Source organism: Artemia sp. Qi Xiang Cuo, chromosome 11 (genome assembly GCF_049724085.1).
Source record: "Artemia sp. Qi Xiang Cuo chromosome 11, ASM4972408v1, whole genome shotgun sequence".
Taxonomy (NCBI): domain Eukaryota; kingdom Metazoa; phylum Arthropoda; class Branchiopoda; order Anostraca; family Artemiidae; genus Artemia; species Artemia sp. Qi Xiang Cuo.
The window spans coordinates 44,388,144-44,414,991 of NC_142804.1; the positions used below are offsets into that span (position 1 = coordinate 44,388,144).

At 35.8% G+C, this 26,848-nt stretch overlaps 1 protein-coding gene across 1 annotated transcript; it reads left to right on the top strand.

Annotated features, from left to right (window-relative positions):
* On the top strand, nt 1-26,848 carry LOC148947014 (MOB kinase activator-like 3). The gene is made up of 4 exons (XM_089096485.1): nt 1-148; nt 3,964-4,191; nt 16,175-16,290; nt 23,763-26,848. The coding sequence occupies exons 1-4, from the start codon at nt 1-3 to the stop codon at nt 23,880-23,882; spliced, it is 612 nt and encodes a 203-aa protein (XP_088952611.1). The 3' UTR covers nt 23,883-26,848.

The following is a 26,848-nucleotide window of genomic DNA, read 5'->3' on the forward strand; positions in this document are numbered from 1 at the left end:
ATGCGCTGTGACCATGCCCATGCAACATCTGATGCAATGGTTTATGAGCCAAGGTCTTCTGGCACCCCGCTTTATACACTTATAATTGATATAAAAGGAGCTTTTGACAATATTTCACATGCTTCCGCTCTTTCAGCTCTAATTAGTGGTGCGATTCCACTTTCTGTGTTTAGAGTTCTTAGAACCTGGTAATCGGGCTTAGAAAAATTGCTGCATCTGCTTCTGATGCTTTTTCTAATCCAATTTCTGTTGGTCGTGTTGTTAGACAGTGAGGAGTTTTATCTCCTTGTTTTTAAATTTATGTTTAGCGGAGTATTTTCGTTCATTATCTACAACCTTTATCTCTCGGGGGCAATATATGTCTTTTATTGCATATGCTGATGATATTATTTTTTCGAGTCATTCTAAAGCAAGTTTAATTGAAAGTTTTTATACACTTGCCAGTAAGCTTAAGGATAGAAGGCTTCGTGGTATATATAATCGTAAAATTATAGTTTTACTTTTAATGCAGTCGCCCTCACGCCTGTTCTCTATCCTGTCCTTCCCTTTCGAAACTTTAAAATCTGCAATTTGCCTTCAATTCGTGTTTGTTATTTTGAATAATGTAAATTTTTACTTGGTTTTTCAATAGCACTCAAATACTACTACTACTAACAACTCACCGCAGCACCAAGCCGCCTGAGGCCAACACAGCTACACCCGCTCCTCCTGCATCCTAGTCTATTCAAAACCTGACTCTTTACTCCATCCTAGGAAGTTTCCATTTCCCTTAAATCTTTCTTTACGGCATTTTTCCATCCCAGCCGCGGACGACCTGCTTTCTATTTAGCCTTAGACAGTTGGCCGAAAAGGACAATATTTGGCAATCTGTCATCATTCAACCGCAGAACGTGCCCTAGCCATCTCAACCTTTATTTCATTATAGTCCTAGAAAGCGGTATTAAACAACAAGTTTCTTACAGCTTACCGTTTGAAATACGGTAAGTCAGCCGGGTACCTAAAACAGTAAGTTGGCAATTTCTCTGAAAAACATATAGCAAATCTTCGTTGGTTTTGCGGCGTTCATGCTTCAGAACCGTATTTGACCAATTTCATCACTGTAGCCTCCAATATTCTAATCTTGGTTCGCAGGCTTATCTTCCTATTCGATCAAACTTTTTTCAACTGTGAAAAAACGCCCTGAGAGTCTTGGTTATTCTACTTTTAACATTTTCAATGCTCCCACCGTCTTCACTAATAATACTACCAAGGTAAGTGAGGCTGTCCTCTTGATGAATCTTTTTGTTACCGAAAGTCACCTTTTCATCTTCACTTATTCCTAGCCCTAGCGGCTTAGGCTTCTTAACATTAATTTTCAAACCTATTTTAGTACCCTGAACTCGCGAAACCTCTAAAAGCACAGTTATTTTGCTCACACTTTCATCTAGGATGCTTAAATCGTCAGTATAATCTAAGCCCAGGAAATTTTTTCTTCCCCATTTGACTCCGTGTTCCCTCATTACCTTTCCCTTGCTACTTAAGACAATCTAATCAAAATGATCCATATCAAGGGGGATAGAACACAACCCTACTTAACTCCTGATTTAATACGAAACAAGCTTCTAACCTCATTTCCTACCTTAACCGCTGCAGTGTTATTCTTGTACATAACCATAATTACTTTAATGTGTTTGTCTGGTATAACACACAGGGATAAGCCTTCACTAAAGCTCTTCTATCAACAGAATTGCACTCTTGCTCATAATTTATAAAACTAAGGACTAAAGGGGGTTGATAATTCAGGCACTTCTCAATTATTAACCTAAGAGTGACAATTTGGTCGACACATTCTCTACCCTTCCTAAAACCGCACTGTTTTTCTCTTAAAACGCTGTCTACAGCATCTCTCAGTCTAAAAAGTATCATCTTACTTAGTTATTTGCTACCTACAGAGATCAGGCTAATGCCTCTTCAATTACCAAACACATTCTTATCACCTTTCTTATACAATGGTTTAATTAGGGTTTTCCTAAAATCGCTAGATACTTTACCTTTTTCAAAAATCAAACTCAAAATCTTCATTAACGTATTTCTAACCTCAGAGCCACCATATTTAAGAAGCTCATTTACCACACTATCAGCACCTGGGGCTTTATTAGTTTTTAATCCATTTAGTACTGTCGCTAATTCTTCCTCACAAAATAAACCTTCCTTCACATCCAAGGTATCTCAAATTTTTCATTTTCCTCTATATATTTTCCTGCAACTTTATGTCTTATTTTCACATTCATATGTCATATTTTAATAGATTTTAATTCCCTTATTGACTGTTGATTCACTTTTCAAAAGTTTATCATAAATCTTTCGATAAATAGGGACACAGGAAATTTAAATATTGACTCAATTTAGGATAATATTTTGAAAAGTGAATCAACATTCAATAAAGGAATTAAGATCTTAAAATAATCACCAGGGGACTATTTTACCTACTAGACCAAAACGATTTGCTTCAGTATTAGCCAGCAAGAGGATTATTTCACAACAGAATAATTAACGTAATTTCATTTTTTTTTCTCATGTGCTTTGGTGTTCTCACTGAAGTAACTCTAATAGCTGCTTTTCCCTACATGAATTAGTTTGTGCCAATTGTATATTTTTTGGTGGTGGTTTTATTTGTTTTAGTTTGGTTTTTTATCTTGCTCTTCTTGTTTTCTCTTGTGCTGAAGACGCTTTGTTTTGATACAGGCGAAATACCCGCGTTGTTTTACATTCTTTCGTCTTTTCTCTCCACTGGCCACAGTCTCGTTTGTTTTGTTTTTTTCATTGAGATTTTTCTCTCTGTTAGTTTTTTGGCATGACTGGCCAGTTAAGCTTAAGATCTTTCATTCCTTTCCTAGCCTAACAAGGCTTAGCAGCTTCCTTATTCATAATGAGCCCTACTCCCTGTTTGTATACCCTGTCCTTCTTGCCTGAGTAAATACTTTGTCACCTAATTTCCTGCTTCCGACCCCTGGGATATGAGTTTCCGAAACTCGTAATAATTTCAGTTCAAATTGTCTAAATTCGTCAGTCAAAATATCGATCAGGTAGTTATTTTTTAACGTCGTAACATTCCAAGTTGCAATTTTTATATTTTTTAAATTATTGTAATTATTTTGGCCTCAAGCAAAGCAATGGTCCCGAATACCATGTAGGACGAAAACCGACACATGTTTTCAAGTCCATTTCGAAGCGCTTAAGCCCACTTAGATAATTTTTATCCTAAATCTGAAAATTTTCCCTTTATGTACAACCTTTTCCCTTTTTTCACAATTTAAACAATGTTGGTTATTTTGTCTTTTTTTTACGTATTTTTTTTCAGTTATATTATTAAGCCTTTGTTTCATTTTTTTTTTGTAATTTCATTAATGTATTTTGTATACTCCTCGATTTTTGGGGAAATAAGAAATAAATTAACACAAAAAACACTTTTAAATCTTGTGTTTTTGAAGCGTTATTTTGACATGTTTGCCATATTTTTAAGTATATTTTAACCACGTTGAATTAACATATATTTCGAATGGAATTGAAAATTGTTGTAATCAAATTGAAGCCTTTCTATCAGTGTTAAAAAATGTCTATTTTTCCCCATCAATGGTAATAACCGAGCTGAAACAACTTGCGACAGGAGTACTTCATTCCCAGTTTCTGATACTGTTGTTTGTCTGGGGCTACCTTATTGTGCTTCCCACTCGAGATTCAAAGTCAATGCTAATTTCAAATGTTCGAGGAAAAAATTAGAAAGGCATTTGGCTAAATAATACGGCTTCGTGGTATATATAATCAAATTGAAAAAAGCTATTGAAATCAAATTGAAAAAAGCTATGAAAGCCAATAATTGAATCGTATTTCTCTGAAATTGACAAATTGTATCGCTGACTTGACCAATTCAAGTAGCATGTCAGTTGCCCATCCTTGGTATCATGGTTTACTTTTTTTTTCCAGTTGTGGACTTCTTCAACAGAACCAATCTTATTTATGGCGTAGTCACCAGCTATTGTGTACCAGAATCTTGCCCAACAATGAGTGGTGGAACGAAGTATGAATACTTTTGGGCTGATGGAAAAAATTACAGAAAGCCTATGGCCCTTCCTGCTCCCAAGTATATCTCTCTGTTGATGGATTGGGTTGAGGATCAAATAAATGACGACAGTGTGTTTCCAACAACGACAGGTAATAATTGACGTAATAATGTATGGCATGGTAAGCTGTGAGTATTTCCTGTGTAGAAAAATCCAATATAAAACATTAAACGGCGTTTTTGTTGTATATTTAAGACAAGTAATTCAAACATGAAAATCTCGGTTGTGCCGCAGCTCATTAATGCAAAGACTAGTAGAAAACATGGACGATTCATAAAGAATTTCATACGCGGACTAGCATAGATTGTGTCAAAACTACAGATTTTTCTTCTGAGCTATGGTCTCCATTTCCATTCATGGAATTTAACATTTCATATTTATCATTTCGCATTTGACCTGTGAACATCTATTGATATTTAAGCCGGATTAAATTTGGAATAAATTACAGTGAACTGCGGTGACTATCAGTTTCGAAATAAGTGAAATAATAAATTTATATTTACAGATTTTTTTATCATTTGGATATATTTACTAACTCATACGTATAAGGTCATCCACTATTTTACTATCTTTTTAGTTTGGATGTTCTATTCTGATTATAATTCAGTTTTTCTAATCAGCAATCAGAAGAGAGGAGTTTCTTGTTGCACGGGCTGTACTACCTGCCGGTAGTGTTAGTCCCTTAAATTGTAGGTACTTGGTAATAGGAAACTGAACTTTCCTTACTTGTTGGCATCTGTTTCTTATTATATGCACAGTGAATAATGAATAATGGACTTTTTTTGTAGTTTAACCATTATAATGGGGTGAATTAAATCAAAGTACCGAAATATGAAAATGAGTTTTTTTGGACTTTCCGCGTGCGACTGAAGCTAAAAAAAACTCCTCTGCAATACGGCTGCACCTGGGACTGAGCTTTCGGCAAGATAAGGGACAAAGTCCTTGAAAAGCAATCTGAAGCATTTGAAGAATATGTGAAGTATATTTAAGAAATGTCACGATGGAGACAAATACCTGCCAACGTTTGTGATTTGTTCTCCAAATGATGTCCCTGTTATCCCTGCTGTGTTTATTTGAGTTTTAACATAAAATTGAACAAAATGAAACACTCCATAAAGACTGTTTAAAGTATGATTGATCTGTATAATAATCAATTGCTACTGCTGCCTACCTGTGCGATGCTGTCAACCGACTCTCAAGCTACTGCTGCTGTCTCTAAAGTGCTAAAAACATTAAATGACCCGAAAAAATGCACATAAGTATTCGATGAAGTGAGGTATCATAATGCGTTTACCTACCTGAGTTTGGAAGATGACAAATGGCTAATCAATGTTAAAAAATCTGCCACTGTAGATATCAAAGACTCAATTTAAGTGATTTTAGCAGAATATTCATCCAAGGTGACTACTATTCGGTTTTTTGGGGTAGTAAGATGACTATCGAAAGGCTTAGACCTCTCATTCTTTGACAGATAATCTGGTGTGAGGATAGCTATGTGTCTCGGTGACACTGGTATGGTTAAGCTTGAGTTTTCTGAATACTTGTCAAAACTCAAGGCTTTGCAAAATGATGTCAAACTTTAGTATAAATACTTATCTGTGAAAGGATATCTTTCGGCCCCATAGTTTCATCTCAAATACTGTTTGCAAGACCACAGAGTAACTCATTGCGCAAGTTTTGTTGCGATGTGTACACCCTGAGTGGGCCCTCATATTGCCACCAGGAATTATCCCCGCCAGCTAGATGCAAGATGTGGTAATTGTGGTGAAAATCATGCCTCCTTTAGTCTTAGATGCAAAGTACTGCGAGATATCATTGCCAAGAAGAAATGATTGTGCCTGTTTCAATTTTTTCGTTTAATATAAATGATACTAGATTAAAGGAGAATATGATGGATGAATTGTGTGACCAGTTTGACACAGTATGCCTTCAAGAACACCTCCTGACTTCTACTAATATTAACGTGTTAAGAAGAAGTCGTAATCATTCCGTTTTTACAACTAATGCTGAGGTCACTTTTAGTAGACCTTCTAGAGGCCTCGCGTGCATTGTTAAGAATAACCTGAAGTTTCTCTCTGCAGTGTGTTTTCACAGTGATAAATTCATCCTTGCGGTTCAGTTTGGTAATACTGTGCTATGAAATGTGTATCTCTTGCGTAACAAAAAACTATTTCCGCTTCAAACACCCACGTGAAAGCCTCAACAAATCTTAAGGCTATTCATGCATCTGTTGTTTTGACTGGCTATGACTTAGAAGCGGTTAGTGACTTCAACACAGATATTACAAGTCAGTTAGTTCGATCCGATTATAGTCCTTGATGCTTTTTCTGCTTATAAAATAGTCGAGAAAAGTGTTAATTATTCATATATATTACCAATCTGGAAGTTTGGCTAATATTGACCATGTAGTTTCCTCGCCAAATATTAATGTATCGACTGTTCTTGTTCACGAAGACGATCGTGATATCGACCACCTCCCGATTTCGTTCTCTGCTTCACTAGTCGCTTCCCATTCTACTAGACCATTTACAAAAAGTTCTAAGTGGTTTTACAGAATTAACTGGAGTAGAGCTAATTTTGCACTTTATATTACTACGTTGTCCGCTTTATTGGGTTCTACAAAAGTGCCTTTCCATTTGCCTCAAGTTAGTAACTTCTTTTGAAATAATTAGCAATATCTAAATAAATATTGTTAAAAAATAATTTGGTTGTTAAAAGAAGCTGAGGTGACTACTGTTTCACTAGAAAAGATTAAAGTTAAAACTAGAAAACCAGAAGAGGTTTTGGGCCCAGAATAAAAAGTTATCAAGAATAAAACTAGGTTTTGGCTACAAATATGGGTGTCCTGCGGTCGGCCAAATCGAGTTGTCTTCGATCTGAAGCAAAGTACCAAAAAAAGCGTTTACGGCAGTCTAGGGTATCTGGTTTTGATTTTCCTGCGTCGAGAAAGGAGTGGTCTCATGTTCTGAATTCGAATAAGCTTGGTAGTCATTTTTCTGAAAGTCCTATAGCAGTTCATACTTGAATGCCGTATTATAATGACATTTTTGGCAATGTAAACCGGGAAGTTAAAAAGCTTTTTAGCAACCTTCTCGGTTCGTGATGGTCTAGTCGTATTTCTCAGAATAATGTATTAACGGTTTCTATTGTTGACATTGGTCAAGCTATTAAGAACATGCAATCTAGCTCTACTGATCAAGACGGAATTTCTTCTTATCATATAAAATTATTTCACCTTCATAATACACATATGAAATAGATCACCTTCAGCTACTGTTTCAGATGGGTTTATCTACTTCTATAGTTCCCGAAAGTTTTCTCTGTGGCACAGTCACCTTGGTTTTGAAGCGTGGAAAAACTTCGTCAGACTGTAGTTCTTATCGACCAATTACTGTTTCGTGTGATCTTAACAGCGTTTATAATATATTATTTTCCTTTTCATTTCAGAAAGTACTGGTTTTAGTGAAAACAAATATGACTTTAAAAAAAGGCTGGGATTTCGGCACGCTCTTCACGCTCTAGGTTCTCCCCTGTTGCAATCTGTTAATAATACATCCTTTCTTCATATCTGCATTCTTGATCTTTCAAAATGTTTCGTTAACATAGTCCTCTCATATGCACTCTTTTCCTTATTTTCCAACAATGTTAACCTTTCTATTGTTGTTTCGTCAAGGTATTGGTATTCAAACTTTTTTATTCGGGTAAAATTAAATAGAGTAGTTTCTTATTCAAAGGTGTTTCTTCTGCGTGGGGTCCGTCAAGGTGGTGTGCTTTCTCCAACTATTTTTAAGTTATGTATTGCTCCTATCCTTTCTTCCTTGCCTTCGACTTTCATTTCTGATGCAATTGATGTCTCGTATGTCACTTATGCGAACGATATTCTCCTTGTCAATCGTTCTAGGGCTAGGCTCTCACACTCTTTCAGCTGTATCATAGATAACTGCAGGTAGATTGGGATGATGCTAGACACTGGTAAACATAAATCTACTACTTTTAGTTCGAATGTTAGTCTCCCACTTAACTCGTTTTGTTGCTCTGTTTCAAGCGTATCTTCTTTTCGGTGGCTTGATCTTTTTATTTTTAACAGCTTCAAAACACTTTGGGCTCTAACATTTTCTAATGCAAAGATAAAAGCAGATTGGATATCCAAAAATTTTTTCAAATTGAGGGAGGTACACTAGAACAGCAATTTGGAAATTATATTTTTCATTTTACAATCATTCTCTTCTTTTTTTTTATCTGGTTTTCTTCCAATTCTGAAGCCTAAAGATCTGAATTCTATCCAAACTTATTATTTTAAATTTTCTTGGTACCTTTTGTGCCTCCCTCCGTGGTTCCGGAACCGGCATCTAATATCGCGATTCGGCCTCCCTGATTTACGGGAAAAGTGACTGTGCTTGCTGGAAAGCTGTCGTTATCTGCAGGTCTTACTGCGCACCATAATTTACGTCGTTTTATGTAAATAATTGTTAAGTGTGCGAGTTTGCTTTTTTTTTTCTTGATGTACTCTGCTTCTTTTTTATAGTGGGTAATAAATAAAATAAATAATAATAATAATATAAATATCATTTGCCTCTAGAAAAAAATGCTAATAAAAGGATATGTATTCCACAGTGCCTACACTTTCCACACAGGAGTATTTCCTATGGAGTATGAGCTATGAGTAGGTCCTGTGTAGAAAAATCCAATCATAGGCAGCGCGCTAGCGCTGTCTAAGTAAAGAGCGATGTTCGCACAATGTTTTTTTTTTCTCCATACCCGGGCACTTCGTATCGAAGGAGTTGTCAGAGAAACTTCGAAAAGGGCTCATTCAATTGGAAATTGGAGTGACGTGCCCTTTTAATAGTCTAAAGAGATTGGTGGGCAACTAGCCCCCCCCCCCCCCCACGCCCATCAGTCCCCCTAACACATCAAACCAAAATTTTGAGAGAGCCATTTTGTTTTGCGTAGTGGATTTTCTGATAGAAAATATATTTTTGAGGAGGACACTCCCCCATACACCTCAGGACAAGGGTTATGAGATATACCCTGGGGGCATACAAGGTTTTTATAGCAAGCGTTGTCGTAGAAACTTCAGAAAAGGTTCATTCGATTTGAAATTCAATGGGCTAGTGCCTTTTTTAATAGTCATATGTGATTGGTGGTCACATACCCCCCCCCCACGCCCATCCGTCCCCCAAACATATCTCATCAAAAGTTTGGGTTATCTATTTTTTTGAACGTAGTTTATTTCCTAATAGAAAATATGTTTCTGTTGAGGAGACTCCCCTAAAACCCTCAGGATAAGGGTTTTAAGTTATGCCCTGAGGGCATATAAGAACGATGTTGGCACAATGTACTATCTTAGGCAGCGCGATAGCTCTGCCTAAGTAAAGAACGATGTGGGCACAATATATTTTTTTTTTCCTCCTTACCCGGGCACTTCTTATCGAAGGATTTGTTGTAGAAACTTCAAAAAGGGCTCATTCGATTGGAAATTGGAGTGGCTATTGATTTCCAGATAGAAAATATGTTTTTGAGGAGGACACTCCCCCACAACCCTCGGGGCAAGGGTTTTAAGTTATGCCCTGGGGGTATATATGGTCTTGATTGAAGGCGTTGTTGTAACAACTTCAAGACAGGCTCTTTCGATTGGAAATTCCAAGGGCTAGTGCCCTTTTTAATTGCTGAAAGTGATTGGAGGGCAACTAGCCCCCCTCCCACGCCCATCATTCTACCAAACACATCCAATCAACATTTTGAGATAACCATTTTGTCCAGCGTAGTTGATTTCCAGATATAAAATATGTTTTTGAAGAGGATACTCCCCAAAACCCTCGGGGCAAGGGTTTTAAGTTATGCCCTTAGGGCATATAAGAACGATGTTGGAACAATATATCATTTATTTTTTTCCTTTAGAGCAGGGCACTTCGTATCTAAAGAGTTGTCGTAGAAACTTCGAAAAGGGCTCATTCAATTGGAAATTGGGGTGGCTTGTGCCCTTTTTAATAGTCGAAAGTGATTGGAAGGCAACTAACACCCTTTACACCCCCCCCATTTCCCAAAATACATCCAATCAAAATTTTGAGATAGCCATTTTGTTCAGCGTAGTTGATTTCCAGATGGAAATTATGATTTTGAGGAAGACACTCCCCCACAGCCTCCATAGCAAGGGTTGTAAGTTATGCCCTGGGGGTATATAAGGTTTTTTATAGAAGGCGGGATCGTAGAAACTTCAAAAAGGGCTCAATCGATTGTAAATTTAAAGGGCTAGTGTCCTTTTTGATAGTCGAAAGTGATTGGAGTGCAACTAGCCCCCCCTCTACGCCCATCATTTCCCCAAACACATCCAATCAAAATTTTGAGATAGCCATTTTTTTGGCGTAGTTGATTTCCAGATAGAAATTATTTTTTTGAGGAGGACACTCCCCCACATCCTTCAGGGCAAGGGCTGTTAGTTATACCCTGGGGGCATATAAGGGTTTATACAAAATGCGTTGGCGTAGAAACTTCAAAGAATGCTCATTCGATTGGAAATTCAAAGGGCTAGTGCCCTTTTTAATAATCGAAAGTGATTGGACGGCAACTAACCCCCCTCTCACGCCCACATTTTCCCCAAACACATCCAATCAAAATTTCGAGATCCAATCAAAATTAAGCCATTTTATTCAAAGTAGTTTTAAGTTCTGTAAATTAGGTCTTTTAGGATGACAAACCCCTCACAGCCCTCAGGACAAGGGCTGTAAGTTATGCCTTGGGGGCATATAAAGTTTTTATAGAACGCGCTGTCGTAGAAACTTCAAAAAGAGCTCATTTGATTAGAAATTGAAATGGCTAGTGCCCTTTTCAATAGTCGAAAGTAATTGGAGGGCAACTAACACCCCTTCCACGCCCACCATTTCCCCAAACACATCAAATCAAAATTTTGGGATAGCCATTTGGTTCCACGCAGTTAAAGTTCAGGAAATTATACCTTTGAGCAGGGCACTCCCACCACATTCTTCAGGGCAAGGGTTATAAGTTATGCCCTGGGGGCATATAAGTTTTTATTGAAATCTTTGTCGTAGAATCTTGAAAAGGGGCTCATTCGATTGGAAATTCAAAGGTCTAGTGCCCTTTTTAATAGTCTCGAAAGTGATTTGAGGGACACTCTCGCCCACCATTTCCCCAAACACATCCAATCAAAATTTTTAGATAGTCATTTTTTTCAGCGTTGTAGATTTTCAAATAGAAATTTGTTTTTGAGGAGGACACTTCCCCACAGCCCTCAGGGCAATGGTTGCAAGTTACGCCCTGGGGGCATATAAGGTTTTTATAGAACGCGTCGTCGTAGAAACTTCAAAAAGGGCTCATTCGATGGGAAATTGAAATGGCTAGTCCCCCCTTTTAATAGTCGAAAGTGATGGAAAGGCCACTAACACCCCTTCCACTCCCACCAATTCCCCAAACATATCCAATCAAAATTTTTAGACAGCCATTTTGTTCCACACAGTTCCACAAAGTTCAGGAAATTTTACCTTTGAGCAGGACACTCCCCCACAGTCTTCAGGGCAAGGGTTATAGGTTATGCCCTGGGGCATATAAGGTTTTTATTTAAATCTTTGTCCTAGAAACTTGTAAAAGGGCTCATTCGCTTGGAAATTCTAAGGGCTAGTGCCCCTTTTAATAGTCGAAAGGGATTTGCGGGCAACTAACCCCCCTCTCATGCCCACCTTTTCCCCAAACACATCCAATCAAAATTTTTGATAGCCATTTTTTTCAACGTAGTTGAAAGTTTTGAAAAGTAGGTCTTTAAGGATGAAAACCCATCCCCCCACAACCCTCAGGGCAAGGGTTGTAAGTTAAACCCTGGGAGAATGTAAGGTTTTTATAGAAAGCGATGTTGTAAAAACATCAAAAAAGGCTCATTCAATTGAAAATTGAAAGGGCTAGTACCCCTTTAATAGTCAAAAGTGTTTAAAGTGCAACTAACCCCCCTCTCACGCCCACCATTTCCTCAAACAGATCCAATCAAAATTTCGAGATATCCATTTTGTTCAACGTAGTCGAAAGTTCTTTAAATTAGGTCTTTCAGGATGATAACCCCATCAGAGCCCTCAGTGCAAGGGTTGTAAGTTATGCTCTGGGGGATATAAGGTTTATATAGAAAGTTGTTGTAGAAATTTCAAAAGGGACTCATTTGATTGGAAATTGAAATTGTCCTTTTTAATAGTGGAAAGTGATTGGAGAGTAATTGACCCCCTCCCTCTCACGCCCACCATTTCCCCAAACACATTCAATCAAAGTTTAGAGACAGCCATTTTGTTCAACGTAGTGGAAAGTTCTGGAAATTATGTATTTAAGGATGACAAACCCCTAAAGTCCCCAGGGGAAAGGTTGTAAGTTATGCCCTGGGGGCATATAAGGTTTTTAATGATAGAGTTTTCGTAAAAACTTCAAAATTGGCTCATTCACTTGGAAATTGAGAGGGCTAGTACCCTTTTTAATAGTTGAAAGTGATTGGAGGGTAAATAACCCCCCTCTCACGCCCACCATTCCCCCAAACAAATCCAATCAAAATTTTTAGATAGCCATTTTGTTAAACATAGTAGAAGGTTCTGGAAATTTGGTCTTTTAAGATGGCAACCCCCCCCCCCCCCCCCCCGAACCCTCAGAGCGAGGGTTTTAAGTTTTTCCCTGGGGGTATATAAAGTTTTTATTAAAAGCGTTGTCGTAGAAACATCAAAAGGGCCCATTTCATTGGAAATTGAATAGGCTAGTGCCTTTTTTAATAGTTAAAAGTGATTGGAGAAAGACTACCGCCCCTCTCACGCTCACCATTTTCCCAGACACATCCGATCAAAATTTTGAGATAGCCATTTTGTTTAACGTAGTTGAAAGTTCTAGAAATTAGGTCTTCGAGGATAACAACACCCCTAATAGCCCTTAGGCTAGGGGTTGTAATTTATTCCATGAGTGTATATAAGGTGCTGATAGAAACGGTTGTTCTGGAAACTCAAAAAGAACTCATTCAATTAGAAATCGAAAGACCTAGCGCCCTTTTTAATAGTCGAAAGTTATAGGAAGGCTTGACATTTTTATGGTAAAGATTGATGTTTGTATAATGTATTATTTTTTTGTTGTTTAGACCAGGGCACTTTGTATCGAAGGAGTTGTCGTAGGAACTTCGAAAAGGGCTCATTCGATTGAAAATTGAAAGGGCTGATGCCCTTTTTAATAGTCGAAAGTTATTGAAGGGCAACTAACCCCCTTCTCACGCCCACTCTCCCATTTAACTTTATGTTTAAAAACTAAATTGTTCCATAAGATTAAATCAAAATGCACTGTGTTAATGCTAATTCCCAATAAGGCATCTCAGCAGTATCCCAAGAACAACTGAGGGTATTATGTTCAAACTTTTGGGGCTGCTCGTGTTCTTAAAATTTAACCAAATCAAAATAGCGTAAATGTATCCAAGCTATCAAAGAGAGTAAACATATTTTTTTGAGAATGTATCAAGTTTTCCATTTCAGGTCACTTTACTGAAAAAAATTCAAAAGAATATGCATTGTCAGTTTAATAAACATATACTGATATTTAGTAATCAAAATGTTAATATTATTTGATTTGTTAAAGTTATAAAAGTAAAAACATTTATATTTTTTCAGTAAAGTGCAAATTTGTTCTAGCCTCGGGAAGGCATAGGGGTTTTGAGCCCAACTTATGTTAATTTCTGCTCGTTTTGAGTTTCACTCGGTTTTTTATTGTAATTTCTGTTCGTTTTGGGTTTCATTTATTTATCGATGCTTATTTGTGGTAGTTTTACGCTTGGTAGACTATTTGATTTTATTTTTGCTCATTTTTTGTTCAATGAAGTTCTTTACTTTTCTTTGAAAAACTTATTTTGTGGAAATTTTTTTTTAATTAGTATAAAACACTAAACGGAATTTTTTGTGGTATACCTAAGACAAGTACAGAAATTTAGGTTGTGTCACAGTTCCTTACAACTTGGTCTGGATATGAGTAAATTAACGAGTTTTAAATGGAGTCTGTAGTCTTTGCTGCCGCGTGAACTTCCAAGTTTAATCTATAAAGTGATCTATGGTTATAAAAAAAATTGACTTGGGAGCGTAGTATGATGAAAACAGTAATATGACATAAGATAAAGGTCAGCTTCCAACCTTTTACTGGGATGGGTAATTGCACCGACTTTCAACACGTCTTACTGTGAATTTTTTTAGTTTAGAAAGAGTGACAGAGCTCACTAATTTTTAGATATTTTTTTTTACTGGGGGTGAGGGGGGGGGGGTTAATGCCATAAATTTTGCTCTTAAACAGTTATTAAGAAACTTTGGATAGGTATTGGGAAGTTTTCTTCCTAACCCTCGTCTTATATACTGATGCGAACGATGTTTCAGGATGTGTGACTTTTGCTAATTTTGCTTCAGGAAAATTAAGCGAAACGTTATCGGTCCCGTTGTTAAAAAAAATGGTGGACTCTGTGGGATAGATGGACGGAAAATGTAAAATTTTAAATTATTTTGCCAAAACCAATCAAACTTGGAATGAATTAAAGCCATTATTAAAAAGAATTTTGATGACGCTATGCTGAAGAGAAAGAGATTGCCACCCCACCTTTCTGGAGTGGCTCAGTGTTTCTCGACAGTATTGTCCGTAGCTGACGCCCCTACTGCTATGAGCTCAGGAGGTTTATGACAAGGTTTATGTTGAGCTCAGGAGCCTTGTGAAAACAGGAAAAGCCATCCTTTAAAAGAAACAATACTGGAGGAGCTATACAGTGGTCGCATGGAACCTTCAGAAAGAAGCTATTTAAGACCTATAACTCCAATTCTTCCAAAAGGCAGTGAATAAAACTATTTACTTTATTGAATTATAATTTGATACTTTGCTTAAAAATTTTGTTCAACGTCCAGACTATCAAAGCTTAGTGTAACAAATCTATACCCTGAAGTTTTCCTTTGACAAGGTGATGATCGAGCTGTATGTCTTCATGAAGTCCCCAAAGAGGCATTTCTTCAGTGTACACTTCCCATAAAAAGGTTGATAAGTTAATTCTCATATTTTCGATTCATTATTTTCTTATGGGTGGAAACTATGCCCCTAAAGGCATTTCGTCACGGTGTAGACGATTATCGTATACTGCGTGACGATGAATATCAATATGCGCCATTCCACTTTCCTGGTGTTATGTTCAGACTCAATGGAAAACAATCTTTCGGCCTGCAAACATCGTTATCGGAAATAATAGCTATTATTCAGATTCAATTGAATAATAATTTGCGATTATTTTTATAACTAATATTTAGAATTATTATAATATTTCTTATAACTAATATTTAGAATACTAATATATAACTAATTTTTAGAATTTCGAAAAGAGCCCAAAACCATTTAAACATGATGTTAACTCGAAATAAAAAGCTCGCCATTGAAGTCGCCATCATCGAAAACTCTTAATTGTGTCCCAACCTTGAAAAAAGAAAGAAAATCGTAATTTTCTTTTTTGATGAGTATTTTGACCTCATTTGTGTAACAGAAATAAACCAAATATAATTATTTAACTCCTAAATTTTTGTAGAGACAGGTGAAGCATCAAACTTGCTTCTTTCTTCTTCTTTTTTTGGGGGGGGGGGGTAAGATAGCCTTACGAACTGGAAAATTGTTTCGTGGGACGCAAAAGGTGATGAAAACGAATGTTCAAATCCACAAAGTAATAAAATTTGAGTTGGGAACAATAGAATAGTTAAAAATTGTAACATCATGGAGAGGAGTAAATAGTTAAACTTTGAATAGTCTGGGTTGAAGAAGGCTGTGTTGGGCTCAGATGGCTTGGGGCTGCAGTGAGTTGTTGGTGGTAGTAATAGTAGTAAAGAGCATTTAGTATTATTTTCATACTAGACGTGTTGAAACCAGGTGCATGCCCACAGGGTAGACTAGGAAAACTGTACCTATCCTTTCTAAATAATATGAAAATTGCAGTAATTTTTGTAGAATGTACTTATAACTTGTTTGGATCATGAGCCAGGTTGTTTAGTTTAATTCTATTTCTTAAAATTTTTGGTTTGTGTACTAAATTATTCTTTTTTTTATTTCAGACATTCCGTTTCCAAAGAACTTTCAAAATAGATGCAAAAAAATTCTAGCTCGACTCTTCCGTGTTTTTGTGCATGTCTACATTCATCATTATGACAAACTTGTGGAAACGGGAGCAGTAAGTGATTCTCAATCATTTTATTTGTGTTCTTTTTTTCTGAATTGTGGACTGCAGCGTGAATAATAATCGCCCCTGGTATATAATTTTTGCTTTTGTCTTTTTTGGATTTTTTAATTTTTATTATTATTATTATTATTGCATGAGAGACCTGATTTTTCAATTTTTTGATTTTTTTTTCAAAAATGGTTGTTACCGGGCAAAGGTTTGTAAAACTAAATTTTTGCCAAACCAGACTAATATTTTCTCCCTAGTCTTACAAATTGTGCTCATCCAAATGAGAGTTATTACTGTGATCATTTATGGCTCTGAAACGTGTGCGCTTTTGAAGATGGAGGAAGGTTTGTTAGATGTTTTTCAGAAGAATTGTCTACGGATAGTTTTGGGTACCCGTTTGACTAACCTTATGTCAAACAACAAGCTGTACAGGATGTGTGGTTTTATCCCACTTTCTAGGGCTGTAAAAAGAAAGGCTTAGATAACTAGGATACGATTTGCGAATGAAAGACTGCCAAAGATGGTTCTTTTCGGCCACCAATCTAGGGCCAAGCAGAAAGTAGATCGTCATTGAAGGTTTAGGAAGAGCTGGTAAAGAAGGATTAAAAGGGAATTGAAATTTCTCGGGAGTGGGAGGGGGGGTAAAGAGTTAAGCTTTGAATATATTAGGGTGGAGGTGGAGCGTTCGCAGTGGTGTTGACCTCAGGTAGCTTAGTGTTCCAGTGAGTTGATAGTAGTAGTGGTAGTAGTAGATGTTAAATATGTAAATTGCTAGTAAACAAAGTTGCTAGTAGCAGTAGTAGATTTTAAATGTGTAAATTTGTTTTGTGTAGAGTCGTCCATCAAAATCTATGTGAAAATTTTGGTCATGGTTGTGTGTTTATTTGTTGTTTTTGTCCCCAGAGGCAATCGTGGCAAAACAATAGCCATATAATATTGGGAGAGGGGATAATTCGAACGTAACACAAAGTCTTAGTGGCCGTTTTAAGTAACAAAAGAAATCATGTCTCAGAAAAGTGCCGATTTATGCCATTTTGTGCTTTATAACAAACATTGTAGCTCGAGGAGGGCCTAAGTGGTTGTGTGTTTGTTTGGGAGGGCCTCTGGTTGTTTGGGAAGGCCTAAATTTTGGTTTTGGTTGTGTGTTTACTTGTTGTTTTTGTCCCCAGAGGCAATCGTGGCAAAACAATAGCCGTATAATATTGGTAGAGGTGATCATTCGAACGGTAACACATAAGTCTTAGTGGCCGTTTTAAGTAACAAAAGAAATCATGTCTGAGAAAAGTGCCGATTTCTGCCATTTTGTGCTACATAACAAACATTGTTGCTCGAGGAGGGCCTAAGTGCTACCAAGCGATGATTATGAGATAGCCAATATGCTTAGAACCATCAAAAAACTATACACTTACCCTCCCCTTTTTCGTCTAGATTTGCAGTTCTAAATTATTAAACTCAGCGTACTCCGACGGCTCTGTGTTTTGCTTTTGGACTACTGTATTGCAACATTTGACTCAGATTTCGTATAAGCAAGGTCTGAAACCCATCGATGCAAACAGTGATAAAATTGGAAGCTGTTTGTGAAAAATATAGACCTCATTCCGGTTTTTGTTCTAACACGCCTAAATCGCAGTTTTAAAATCATATTAGCAATTAATGTGTTTGTTCTCTTAAATAATTGTTTTGGCTGGAGATCCATTGCAATTTGTGAAATATTTGCTTAGTCATGTCTTGCTCTTGATTTTAAGTAACTAGCCTAAGATTTGTAATCAACAAACTCATAAACCCTTCAGAATAGTCCATGGTGGAAACTGAAAACTACTTCTAAAACATGTAGACTACACACAAAATCACATAGAATATATAAGAAGCTTTCGAGGAAATTTAGAAGTTTCAGAATTTGGGCGAGAGAGTATAGGGCTACTGACCTCCCCTCCTGTGTATTTGCATGATGAACTAAAAGTGACGCACGTCTTATTGTAAGCCAAAATTAAAAATTTAAAGGCGGGGAAAAAATATACTCTCAAACATATTGTAATCTTCACGTTAGTTTCAAATGGACCCATATCGATTCTAGTTATCTAAATGCTTACAGCCAACGCTTGAAGGATACCACTGAGTGTTCTTAATGAGGGCATGAAAATGCAAGAAAAAGTGTGTTTGTGACTTTATTTTACTGAGCTTGCATTGCAAGACGCTCTTGTTGTAATTTGAGAAATTGTGGTCATTTTGGACAAGGGTCGTCAGCAGAGGGAGGGGGAGGATGGGTGGGAGAAATCTGCTGAGCTCCAAGGGTTCCTGTGTGATACTTAATAATTGATGAGTGGTGTAACGATTGTTCAATGAAACAAAGTTCGTTGAATGCTACTACAGTGAAATTTGTCAACAATGATGCACATAAAAATATAATGACTCATGGGATGATGTAATGAATGTTGAATAAAACAATTTTCATTGAATGTTATAGCAGAGAAAATTATCATCTTCAAGTTCCAAACTGGATAAATATATGGAGTGCTACCTACCATTGTAGGCAGCCATGATGATGTGCGTAAATGTGCGAATTGACCATTCCCCTTAGTGAAAACCCGCTCAAAATTTGACAAATATTGCCTTATGAATGAATGAAAAAACTTTTTCAATAGTGGAGTTTGCAAAATGATTTTAATTTATGCTTGACATTTTTTTTTTAATTTCAGTATAAATAGCTTAAGTCTATGTTATGGAACAGCATATTGTTCAGTTGGAACATTGACATGGTTTTTGATTGTCGTGTATGGCATCATTGCTCAAGTTTCTATTTTTAAAATTCTGAATAAATCTGATGTCTGACCGTTTCTTCTTTTGTTCCGTGATTTACTCAGGGATCGCTCAAATTAGTAAACACGTTTATGTGACCCGTCTGCAAATTCTTGATGGGTAAAAAAAGAAAAGAAAAACACAATCTAATTATGCTTAACTTAAATCAAACACATCTTTGGGATCGTTCCATTTCTTAGAAAAGAGTTTGGACCTGTTTGATCCGATTTCCGGTAATTGAAATTCTTTAGCCAAGTTTATTATGTGATTACTAGCACTTCAGATGTTAGTCTAGCGTCTAGAGAGAACAATTATATAGTAAGGAAATGGAAGGGGATAAACCTACCATTTACATCACGAAGTTTTGCGCTTCTGGCTGGTTTTAGCATCATAGGGTATATGGTACCTCCTCGAACCCTTGCTTCTCCGCCTTGCGTCTCTAAACCTGCGATTTGCTCTATAATCGTGCCTGCCTTTATCTACGTGGTGAATACTGAATTTATCTTGAGACCACATTGGCTAAACGTGGCATGTTACAACAAAAAAGAAGAACGGAAAAAAATATTAAGAAAAAGACAAAACCAAGCGAGGGTGATTTTCAGACGGAGAATAACACGAAACAACAAAGCTGTTATTTTGGCAAATATTTCGACTAAGAAATCTTCAGCGAAGTTTTCGATTGACAATAGCCTGTTTAATAAATTTCTGAAAGCAGTTTAGCTGATAGAGTTTTTGATAGATCTTCGGAGGGAGGCATTATTACTCATATGAATCGAAAACTTGCGTAATTTTTTCTCTTCTACAGGGTTGAAGCCACCCTTACGCCCATTCTGTAGACACCCTTGAATATACACGTATCTTAATCCACCATTTTATTGAAACAATTTTTTATGCTATATTTTGCTGTAATTTGTTCTCAAATTGTAAATCGTAGTTAAATAGATTTAGTTTACTTTAGTCCTTTTTTCACTGGGGATTTTAGTGGATGTCATTTCCGAAATATATGCTTTGCCTTTCATTTTATTCATGCTGAAAATAACCCTGGTTTGGTTTTCTATTTTTTCTGGTTTTTATTTTTCGTTCTTCGTTTTTTGTCGTAATAGTGAACACCGAGAAATTGTGTGTCCTCACTTAAAGTGAGAAAATGGGCTATATCCCATATGGGAGATTAAATACTTTAATATCCCATATGGGAGATTAAAGTATATATAGATTAACCTACTGGCTAGATGACAGTACTGTTTGCAAGGGATAATACTGAAATCCTCTTGATTTCAATCAAGAGGATTTCAACCCCCTGAAATAATTTCCTTGTTATGATTCTGTTGGATAACTAGGGAACAGTTGATGTACTTTGAACTACGAAAAATGACCCTGAACTATGAAAAGTCTTGGGAATTTCTTCAGAGCTAGCTAAAGCAGAACACAATCAGGGATGGGTAAGGAGGGTGCTCATTGGTGTGAAGACCTCTGGTGGCTTAGCCCTGTTACCAATATGTATAATACTGCTAGGGTTTTAAATAGACCTTACGGGGGAAAATCGCTCAAACCAATTCTTATAATTGGTAATAACTTAGAAAATAAAATTTAGCTATTACTTGTTCTTTATAGCTTATCTAATTCTTCTATTTTTTTTATTTTTTTTTATTTGCCTGAAGCATTAAAACAACAGTGAATATATTAGGCTTTTGAAAATAAAGGCGTTATTCGGAGACTAGATAGCAAAGCAAGTTTTTCTTTCCATTTTATATTGGCAACTAGCAGAGATCTGCCAGAGTAATATTCACTGAAAGATAAGAGTTGGCTCGACTCGAAAAGTGAATCCCGGCCGCCTGTGGGCAATGATCTTGGTTAGTGATTTTTAGCACCAAATTCGTAAAACATCCAACGAACGTTATTTTCCTTTTTTTTTTTTTGCAGAATCATGACTGAGACCCAGTTACTGTTGCCATTTTATTGGCATAGTTTGATTAGGACAGGAGAGTGTGGTCAATTTTCAAATTACTTTTCAGCCGATATTAGATAAGATATATTCTTCAACAAGGAATCATACAACAACAGCGCTTATGTCTACACAGGGTCCATGTCCTTCACGATAGTTCTTATTTGGTGGTCGTATAAGCCACCGTAACTTTTCATAGGATATTCGCAATTGGCACTTCTTTTCCGAGTGGCTTGTCGTGAATAACCGTCTCTGTTATCCACAGAATGTGTAGCTGTTGATCCAGTGCCATCAATATCTGAGCAGTGATAATTGACATTAGTTATTTATGGAGCATGGACAAGCTAGGAGCCGACTGTAATGAGATTCAAGTATATTATTGTAAGGTAGCATCTAGTATCAATTATACCTCAGATGATTCAAGTTATGGAGAAAAAAGAAACAAGAAAAATAAAAGGAAAGTTTGAATTTGGGGTCGCTATAGACTTTGTGTAATAATAAAAAATTTGGACTCTATTTCAGCTGATAAATAACAAACAGAGGAGTAATTGTGGTTTTTAGTAATCGGTAAGGCTGTATGAAGGGGAAGTTTAAGGGATCGGCTTAAACTCAGATAAGAAACTATTTAAGAAGAGGAAAAGTTTACAACAAAGAGTCCAACAGCCTGGGTCCAACCGTCCAGTATTTACTTCGGGATTTAAGTCATATTTTTTAAATTTTCGTTTAATACCCCCTTCTGGAAAATGTCCCCCGGTTAGAATTCCTTAAACTGTTTATTTAGATCACTTAAAACTACCAAAAGTATTAACACCTAATGGAGAGCAGAGCTAGTCAAGTAGAATATATAAATAGAAGAACATATCATAAATAAAACGATACATCTCGCCATAATGGGTTAGCAAAAAAAAACATTAAATAATCATTAAAAAGACAAAACTAAAGTTGGGCGGGAGGGGTGCGGTAGGCTACCCCAACGTGGCTATACTAAAATAATCAATAGAAAAAAATATAATATATTTTTATATTCCGACATCATTGATCAGTAAACAATTTTTAATATTTCCTTCTTTAATTTCAGCTGATTTTTCGGGGATGAGTCAATTATAGTTTTGTCATTTAGCTTATATTTCTTTTAAATTAATGGTATATGGTACCTTATTGAAAATCTAGACCTTTCAGAACTGAGAAAAAAAATCGGTATGTTCTAGAACGCCTAAGAGACAAAATCCATTATTTTCTTCTTTCTTTTATTTGTCATACTTTCCCTTTGTATGCTCAATTTTGCATGTTGGTGTAATTTTCCCCCGGGGATGGGGGGGGGGAATTGCCAGGGGTAATTTCTCGAGGGGGAACACGCCTTGAAGCAGTTTATAGAAAATGTGCTGAAAAGTGTGCTTTCGGTATGCTTTATATAATATTAAATTTAAATGCTTTATAAAATCAAGGTGATGATTTTCTATGCATTCATTTTTCTGAAAAAAATAACAATAATAAATTATTTTTACTGTTCCGTGTTATTTTGGTTATTTTCAATGAGTGACGTTTCTGTTGGTTGATGTGCACCAGCCTCTATCAAATTAAGTTCAAGTTTTGGCTATCTTGGCCTAACAAATTAACTTTTCTTGTCTCTATCCTTAATATTTATGCCAGAATCCACAGAGGGCATGGGGCAGGTAGAAGAAATGTTTATGCAAGGATTAATATTCAATGATAAAAAGCTTTTTGAGCTTCCCACTTTGCCGGTGGATGTAGCGGTAGCTTTAGCGACTCGAGACCATTCTCATACCCCTCTGTTGTTATTTCTACATTATGTGCCAGCAAGTAACCCTTGTAGTAACACTTGCATGCTTCGATATCCTAATGCTGGTTTATTTCTAAAAATTGAAGATCTGGTACAATGAGGAAAGAACTTCGCCCTCAAGGTCGTCAAAATGTAGAAACAAAGTGTGAAATACATGGTAATTATGGGGTACTGAGGAAAACTGTTCAAACAAGATGGTTTAATTAGGACTGGCCTAGCTCTGTCTCACCTTTGAATACATTCCTGCATCCAGTTGTTCAATTGCGCTCTATTTTTCAATCTGTATGAGCTATTTGGATCAGTACATTTGGTCATTTTTCTGTTTGCTCGGGTAGAAAAGCTGATACGTGGTTCCCTTGTTTTTTTGTTTTTTTCAGCTAAAATTTAAGAAATAATGTATTCTTATCTAACTGAAGCTACTGATTAAGTTTCCGCATTATCAATATTTCAAATATTTACTTGAATTCTGTCTGAGCATTTGTAATTCATTTTTCAGAAATATATATATTTATATACATATATATAGAATTAAAGAGCCGACTGATGTTATAAATAAAAAGTGTGAGCTTCTTTTTGAAAAAGCACAACATTATTTATGTGATAAAAATTATTTCTAATTTTGAAAAATTATTGATTTTATTGTATATTTTGCAGAAATTATTCGTTCCATGAAATAATCGAAGTCAGTTGTTTCCCTGCATAAGGAGGTGACATGATAGTTATTTTTATGGGTTGGGCTAATTTTAATCTGTCCACTTAGTCCTTTTTCTGCCCCCCCCCCCATCGAGCAGAGAAACGGTTAAAGGAATGTCGCGTTTCTTCTTCAGCTAAACTCTAGAAACGGTGTTTTTTAGTCTTAAGGTCATCAAACGCACATTAGAATATTTCAAGATCAATCCATTTCGACTCTTAGTTCTTCTTCTTCTTTCTTTGCAGGAGCCTCACGTCAATGCTTGCTATAAACATTTTTACTATTTTGTCAGAGAATTTGATCTAGTCAGAGAACAGGAATTCGAGCCTTTGGAGGAGCTAACTAAGAGAATATGCAAAGACTAAAAAAAATGTAACATTTCAAATTGTGGTGCAAGTACAAACCGGTGGGTCTGAATTGCTCATTTTATAACTCAGTGTCCCGAAGTGGTTGTGAGTCATTAATTTTGCTTTATTTTCAAATTTCATTGTGTTTGAACGTATTCCTAATGTTTCCAAAATTGAATTTGAAACGCCTTGTCTAGTTTCTATGTGTGCTGAACTTCCTTATTGTTAAATGCAAAGACATTATACTACTAGATTCCAATTATGGGTAAAATAACATGAAGAAACTCGAGATGATGTAGGTTTCACGTGAGTACATGGGTTTATAGATAGATTCCGAATGAACACGTGAGTTCATGTGTGGATTTCACGTGAGTTAACATGAAAGGCTTTATGAGAGCTGTGTCATATGTATGGAATATAAGCCACGTAAATATAAAGGTTGTTTTGGATGTATGTGGCGTATTCCACCCACAAAAAAAGGCGCCTTAAGATTGCTTAAACTGATTACTATTTGGCAATTGTAGTAATCTAACGTCTTTGAGCAACTTATTGCCTGAAGACTAATTAACAAGTGTTGCATTGTATTTAATTATTTTATTTATTTTAACCTCTTGAATTTATTTAATCAATATATTTTTAATTTAATCTATTTTAGCGTTTATGTAATTTATTCATCTTATTTATTTAACTTCTTTAAAGTATAGTACCCTTGTCTGCTATTTTAGGCTTGATACTTTAATCGTTCAGAGGCTCATTCGACAAAGTCAATAAGTGGAAAAGTGGAAAAAACTAATAAATCGGGTTCATTGCTAGTTTGGAAAGAATGTCTGAAATCATTTAGTGTTAATTTGTTTTACTGAATATGTAGAATGAATTTTAAAATGAACTTGGCAAAATTGACTTCTGATAAACGTTTAGTTTCATTGATAGTAAAGAGGATTTAAGCAGACTTCCAATCATATTAGGTTCTGAGAGATGTCAGTCTTCAATTAACAGTTTTAAATACTTGATAGAATTTTTTTGACAAAATGTCATGGACTTGTCCAGTATTTTATGTTTTACTTCAAAGCCATGTGTAAAACTGGAAAAAAAAGCTAATGTAAAAGATTTTCTAATTGATGATCATAACCTGGATTTAAACAACATTTTTAGAATGTAATATATTTATTCGCTTTAATAGCTTTAAACAAACATGAGCTTGTAAAGAATAGGCATTAAATAATGCAAGGAGCTACTAAAATCAGCAAAAACAAAAATACAAAGCGGTAGTGACAGTGTTGTCACTGTCAATACCAAGTGACGGTAATTCATTTTCAACACAATAAGATGTGTTGAAAGCGTCAAGCAATAAAATTAGTAGCCAAACGACGAATAAAATATTGCACAATGTAACTACCGCATCGTTCTGTTGTCGAAGTTGTATTTTCGAAGTAAAGGCCTATTATCATTCTTTCTAGTTAGTGTAGCACGGTATCTAGTTGTAAAATTGTTTTGGTCCGGAGAAAGAATGTAATGGTAAAAATTGGACTGTAGGCATTTCAGTCCAAGAGTCCATGATAAGTTTATGTTGTGGGATTTTCAAGGAAGTCAGATTAAGCTGATTAGACCATCTTCATAAGAAGTAAAGGAAGAGCAAAGGATAATTGTTTGAGCCGTTTTTTTTTTACATATTTTCAATTTTAGATGTCTGACCTTTGTGAGACATGGATGCCACACGAGACCAGCTTATTGAATGCGTCAAACATAAGAACAATAAATAGTTGTTAAATTAGTCTTCGAAATATTAAATATCTTGTTGAGAAAAATATTTTAGCACATTCAACCATTTTAGACACATGAACATTGGCCATTATCTGGGCTGTATTGGTTTTAAGGAAAAAGTTAAGACGAGGGAACTTTCTTACTGTTCAAAGAAAGTGTTAAGTTAGGAGTCAATACTTAGTTCTTTAGTAATGGTGCTATGCTTAGAATTCTAAATACAATTTCTACGTTTCTCCAAGCGTAGATCTAGCCTTTCTCTTATTAGAAAATCCAAATATACATCAGCTTACTTTCAATTTTCTCAGAAGCATCACAAGGATGATTTCATTACGCCACAAAGGGAAAATTTTTTATGGCAAAATAACTATGGGGAACAAAATTTGATATTATTTTGCTAGCCACCAATGAATTGAGCTTCTTATCCGATTTTTCTGCTAAATTTTACTAGTTTTTACCAGAACCCATGCTATTGTGCAAATGTTTCTTTTAAGTTTGTTTTATTTTTGATGAACTTAGGATATTTTGGACATTCCAGAAAGTAGTTCTTAACTGCTTGAGAAGTTTTCCCAATAAAATGCACATGCTAATTCAAAAAACATAATCATTGCCAAAATTGTCTGTACTAGAAAATATCTAAGTAAATTTTTGAATCCAGCATAAAAAGTTGCGTTTTATAATCTTCCTCGAAGTGAAGCTTCTGTCTAATGCAAACCACTCAATCGGGAAATCCGCATTAAAATTTTTGATAATTACCTTCTCGTTTATAGTCAACAGATATCTGGTTTTTCCATATAATTTTATGTATATTAGGTAGTATCAATTCTATTCCATTATAATGTGTTCACATTTCATTGCCGTCCTTTTAATTCCTTTGTGTTCCAAATCGTCCATTTATTTGAATATATCATCGGGAAGTTTGAGTTAATTAGCATCGAAAAGGGAAATGCAACAGAAAGTTTAAATTTAATTCCCTAAAAAGCCAATTATTGAAAATCCTGCTGGAAGGTAATTCTCTTATATAAAAAAATGAGGCAACTCTTGATATTTTTCTCTTTTTGGAAAAAAATAGGGTATTTTGGAAAGAAAATGGAAAAACTTTTTCCTTTTTTAGAAAAAAAAAATCCTACAATCTACTACAGTAGTGTTTGGTTTGAGTCCCGCCTCAGTTTATTCTGAGTAGGTTCCTTTTAATTTTGGAAATCCAAATTTAAAAAAAAGGAATT

What these genes read in the sequence shown, in the direction of transcription:
- LOC148947014 (XM_089096485.1), top strand. Translation starts at nt 1, where the DNA reads ATGCGCTGTGACCATGCCCATGCAACATCTGATGCAATGGTTTATGAG. An exon ending in TGTGTTTCCAACAACGACAG is followed by an intron (nt 4,192 to 16,174) that starts GTAATAATTGAC and finishes TTTTTATTTCAG; the next exon opens with ACATTCCGTTTCCAAAGAAC. An exon ending in AACTTGTGGAAACGGGAGCA is followed by an intron (nt 16,291 to 23,762) that starts GTAAGTGATTCT and finishes CTTTCTTTGCAG; the next exon opens with GAGCCTCACGTCAATGCTTG.